Source organism: Poecilia latipinna, unplaced genomic scaffold (assembly GCF_001443285.1).
Source record: "Poecilia latipinna isolate Pla-1442-1.1 unplaced genomic scaffold, P_latipinna-1.0 Scaffold555, whole genome shotgun sequence".
Lineage (NCBI taxonomy): Eukaryota > Metazoa > Chordata > Actinopteri > Cyprinodontiformes > Poeciliidae > Poecilia > Poecilia latipinna.
The window spans coordinates 358,134-363,808 of NW_015113171.1; the positions used below are offsets into that span (position 1 = coordinate 358,134).

Consider the following 5,675-nt stretch of genomic DNA (forward strand, 5'->3'; position numbering starts at 1 on the left):
AGGGCTCCTTTATGTATTTACTCTCGTTTTACAATGGACCAGATGCATTTACATGCATATTTGAGGGGGGTCCTCATTCTGACCAGAGTTTTCAAGTCAAAGGATGAATCAACAGCCAGTCTAATGTATGCAGAGACAGGCAGGGTAATATTATGGGCCATAATGTTTCTGGAGACTTTTCTCCAGAGTAATCTGATTTGATAATCGACAGACAAGACAAACTAGCAGCTAATAGAACAGTGTGGAACATGTGGGTTGTAACTTCCTCTGTCCTATAAAACAGGCCCCAATGTCAGTAGATGGAAGATTTGTGGCATTCATAAAGATAACCTCTGACATTCAGAGGTCGCTGCTCATTTACGCAATATGTGCCTTCCACACCAGCTAAATATGACATAAAAATCTGGGCAGCATGTGATGCAAAAACCAGTTATGTTTTGAAAATGCAGGTTTAAACTGGAAAACCAGCTGGAGGATCATCTTCAGGACTCATTTGTCTTGATTTTAGTCAGCAGGTCAATTTGACCCAGGGCAGAATAGTGTCTCAAGTTCAATTATAAAGATGACCCCTTCAAAAAAAAATCTAAATGTAATATAAAAAAATTTACAAAAAATCACTTTCAAGGATAATTAGTGTGATTTTGTGTTTAGGTTTTTTCAGTGAGCATAAAAAATGTAAGTCACATTTTTTATGTCCAAATGAGTAAATTGTTGTCATTGATCCTTTATTTGTAAGAAATAAAAAACATCATTGCACAAATATTGATTGAAATGGTTAGTATTGGAGTTAATAATCAGATACAAAAAAGTTTTGGAGGATTTTTTTGGTTTCTGACAATATTGCATGATTAAACACTCTCCAGGTCAAATTGACCCACGAACATTATTGCTGTACCTCAGAAACGAACATAACAGGAGAGTTAATCCATTCATTTGTGCTCCCTGTGTGAGATCTGCAATCAGATTTCACACGTTATGTGTTTGTTAGTAATCTGTCTGATAAGTAATATACAACGGTGTAAAAAAATGAGACCACTTAAAATGATCAGATCTCTGATTTTACTCTTTGTAGTATATGTTTGAGTAAAGTGAACATTGTTCTTTTATTCTATGACCTACTGACAGCATATCCCTGAAATTCCAAGCAAAGATTTTGTATTTATTTGCGGAAAAATAAGAAATGGTCAAAATAATGAAAAAGATGCAGTGCTTTCAGACCTCAAATAATGCAAAGAAAAGAAGTTCACATTCATTTAGAAACAACAATACTAATATTTTAGCTCAGGAAGAGTTTAGAAATCAATATCTGGTGGAATAACCATGAGGGCTCAGTGCAGTGGTCTCTTCATTTTTTCCAGAGCTTGTATACCAGCACCAACAAAGCACACCAAGTCTTACATTTTACTGCATTTTCGACCAAATGGAAGTCTAAACCAGATTATTGTTTTCCTCAGTGGCTTGGTTTTAATAGACATTCCGAAAGAACACCAAGTACTCAATCAGTTTATATTATGAGATGAACTTTGAGGTAAAATTTTCCTTTTCCTGCTATTTGAGCATTAAAATACACACATTAGTAGAAAGGTGAATCTGTGAAGAGCCAGCTCAGTCAGAGACGTTTCTGGAAGCAAATTACAAAACAAAGTCAAAATTTAGTCTAAGATTTGCTCTTGTGGATCTAAAGAGACAAAAATCAGCCAAAACTACCCAAAAATCACAAAGGAAAGGGTTCCATCTTCATCAAAATGGGTCAGGACATTTTGATGAAGATGTTCTGACGATCTAAACCCAAGCATACCTACTCGATGTGATAAAAAGTTTATCACCTGCTGCACAGTGCTCAAAACCTTAGCAGGCACAACAGAGTGCTCTGGATCCAAACAAGGGAATAACATCGCCATCTAGAGGCCAGACCGGCTCCCACACTTCGCTCCAAGCTGAAAAAATGCTGGTCATGCTCTTTTGAGTTTCTCCTCGCTCACACTCTTTCCAACATGTGGCTCCAAGCAGGCAGGTTGACAGAGAACAATCAGAAACCAGCACCGGAATGACAACACACACACATTCACGCGCACACACCCACACGGCGTGTAAGGCCTTTTTATCTGCTGCTTGATGAGACTCTGAACTATAGCTCCCCATGCAAGATCGCTTCTAGCCCACATGCAGGGTGAGAACAAGAGGAGAGAGCAAGGATAAACACTTCTTCACACAGATAAAACTCTTGAGAGGACGGTGTGCCTGCATGCGTGTGCGCATGTGGGCGTGTGTGTGTGTGTGTCGCTGGTCAGGACAGAGAGAATGTCTCGGCGGTCTTACCCAGGATGGGAGCCAGTCGGAAGATGTCTGACAGACGTTTGTTCACTGGTTCGTATGGAGACTCCTCCAAGAAGTCATTACCTGCAACCCAAACAATCACATGAGACACAGCTGCATACCAACACCCAACTTCCTGGTGTGTTTATCATTCCTCATGGGGGTGGATCGGGAGTGGGGGTTTGTATTGGCCTGCATGTGACACGTGTAATTTGGGTCAGTCGATTTCCACGCTGGCACACAGCCACACGCTTGATTAGGCAGATTGGTCAGCTGCATTGCACAACTGGAAGCAGGGGAGGAGCTGGACGCTAAGAGCAACACTTCAGGATGCCACAGACAGCACCAGGCGGGGGAGGGGTGGGGGTGCCTTATGCTTCATTAGCTGCAAGGGATGCAATTCAGGAGGTCAAGAAGTAACTCAGCTCTCTCAAACAATTCAAAGATGGTCCTGACTCTGAATGAGTGTATTAGTTCTGTGTTGTGTTTATGTGAGTGTTTGGGGTGTGGGCCATTCCAGGGTGTATTCAGTGTCCATTTGGAGGTCAGATTTTGGATCATAGAAGCAGGTGGAAGTTTGTCTCTCCTTCGTTCATCATTGCTTGAGCGATGATGTGGCTCTAAGCAGTAACTTTGCAACTCCTTAGGGCCCCCTGCTGGCATTTAAACTAATTGAATCTACCCAAGAAATATTTATTTATAAAGCACATTCCCTTAATAACATTTTATATATATATATATATATATATATATATATATATATATATCTCGCTGCACCTCTCTTATAAAGCTAATAGAAAAGGAAGAAATTACAAGATTATGATCCCTAGACCATAAATCCATATTCCTGTAACCTTCAAAACCGAAGTGTTTAAAAACATGCATGTTTTTGGATATTGTATTCTTGCAACTGTTAGCTTTGATGCATTTAAGATAGGGGAGAGGTTTGCTTTTCAAAATTCAGCTGATTCCAATCTGATCACTATCTTTATATTTTAACAGGAATTTGAATATTTCTGCTGCCAATCTGCCATGATATCTGTTAGTAGACTGAAAAGTATAGTCTTTTTACTTTATAAAGAACAAACCTCTCCAACTCAACCCAAATACATGTTAACTACAATAAAATTAGCTGTAAGTTGGTTCCCAAGTGAAATTCTGCTCAGGGCCTCATCCATCTTTGAGTTAGCCAAGATGCTACAAATCATCCCTCCAACCTACAGGACGTGTCAGGCAAACTGTAGAGTAGAGTAGCAGAGAGTTTACCAAACCAAAGCCTCAGTGGGACTCCTCTCAGAGAAAACACCCATGACCTGAATCAGATTTTACCAACATGTCTCCACTCAGTTGTCCTACCAATGGGGGAGGGGAGAAGGGTCAGCTACATAACTTCTGAGAAGTATATCGGCACATTATAGCACCGATATACACCTGTAGCTAAAGCACACAGTGGTCTGTTAACTTATCAGCAACTTAAGCTAACATGAGTATTTACAAGCTTCCTTTTACAGACTGTGATAATAATATCTGTCAATCACTTTGAAAAACTTTTATTGTCTTTATCTTTGTGTTTTCTTTCATCTTTAGCTTCCTGTCATCAAATATAATTTTTCTGCCATCATTTGGCGCCCTTGGCATAGCGCCCCCATACATATATATAATGCATACCAATTTTATGTCACTAAATATATCTGTATATTTCCAAATTGATTTTAATTTAAGGACCTAGCATATCAGCTTATCAGAATTTTGGTATGTGGATTCTAAAAAACACAAAGAATGTTTAAAAAGATTTTTTAGGATTGTTTGTTTCAATGAAACCTAAATTTAAAATTAAAGTTTAGGTCTAAAAGATCTGGAAAGGGTTTCGGTTCTAGTGTGCCATCCGAGGATTGTTATTGGCTGGTTTATAGCAAACTTTTTGGAGATGCCCCAGGACTCAACAGTTCTAAATATACCTAACAGGGGAAAAAAACAAAAAAACTCTCTTTTATTTTTGTGAACAGCACAAACCTTGTAACGTCTGATAGATCCCCCAGTAAATCCGCAGGCAGTTCTTCTCCTTCTTCATGCCCCTTTTGCACCGGCAGTTGTACAGCGGGCTCTGCTTGAGCGCCTCCATGGCGCTGCGACACTCGTCCCTGGCCTCCACGCCGGCCACCAGGCTGAAGTTGCTCTCCTTGGCTCCGGCCACGCACTGCCTCATCGTACGATATTTGGTGCTGCACGCCTGCTCCCGCAGACACTGCTCGCTGGCCCGCACGCAGTCCAGTCGAGAGGCGCCGGCGCGCAGATTCTCCTCCGCGCAGCTCAGCACATCTGGAGAAGGAATGTACAGTGAAAACAAATCAGATGTAAAGAAAATTAAAAACAAAAATCTATAAAGCTTTGATCGTTTATGTGGCAAACATTAACAGCTTAAAGACTTTAAAAGCAGCTTTTTAGGGATTAAAACATGAAACTATGTCGCAATGCATCATATGTTTGCTTTAAAATCAGCTTAACTGACTTAAGAGAGATTTGTTGTTTTGGAACAGTTTGGAGACCTTCTCTAATAAAATTTCACCTCTTATTATTGAAAAACGAGTCCAAAGTTTGTATCCCTTGTAGTTAAACTTACCTAAAAGAGGCAGAAAATACAATAGCGCGACGATCATGGTCTCGAACAACAACCCGCGTCGAAAGAGAATGAAAGAAACTCAAAAGCGACGCAGTTTAATTCCCAGAGAAGTATAGAAATCCATGGACCAGACGTGGCGTGCGCTCCGCTGTGGAAAACAGATCCCAGCTCGACTCATACGGACAATAAATCCCCCCCAAAAGGAAACCAAACGAACAGGGAAAAAGTGTCCAGTTTCTATCACTTTTTTAGTATTCGCAACTCAAAAGCTTTTTGAGTGTTTTCTTTTTTCGTTTTGTTTTCTCCCGCTTTCCTGTTCGGACTGGTTCGCTCAAACGCAGTGGGACACAAAAGACTAACAGGATCAGGAGATCCGGTCTGACAGCATGCGTCCTCCCCGAGTCTAGCCAGTAGGATGCTGCTGCTGCTGCTGCCGCGCTGCTGCTGCGTCTGAGCGCACAGCCAACTGGAGTCCCGCCGCCCGTCTCCAGCGTACTCAGCAGTAGCAGGGGAGCGCCGGCTTCTACCCGCGCCCCACCCTCCCCCTTCTCACTTCGCTCTGAAACCACATCAATCATATTGCAAATTTATAAGAATGCAGCTTCCCATCACGACTGAACTCACTCACATGTAAAACCTTTATAATCAACAATTTTTTGTCCCGTTTTTCTGGCATTGATCGAGTTCAGAAACACGTGTTTTACTCAGATGCTCATGAGAAGTAGCTTGTTGCTTCTGT

General features: G+C 41.1%; 1 protein-coding gene across 1 annotated transcript; it reads right to left on the reverse strand.

Moving 5' to 3' along the window:
* Window positions 1-1,197: 1,197 nt before the first annotated feature.
* On the reverse strand, window positions 1,198-5,431 carry LOC106953016 (GDNF family receptor alpha-1-like). Its single transcript, XM_015041505.1, has 3 exons — window positions 4,937-5,431; window positions 4,330-4,635; window positions 1,198-2,400 (listed from the first exon to the last, which is right to left on the reverse strand). Exons 1-3 carry the CDS (start codon window positions 4,971-4,973, stop codon window positions 2,288-2,290), a joined length of 456 nt encoding a protein of 151 aa, XP_014896991.1. The 5' UTR covers window positions 4,974-5,431; the 3' UTR covers window positions 1,198-2,287.
* Window positions 5,432-5,675: the final 244 nt, after the last annotated feature.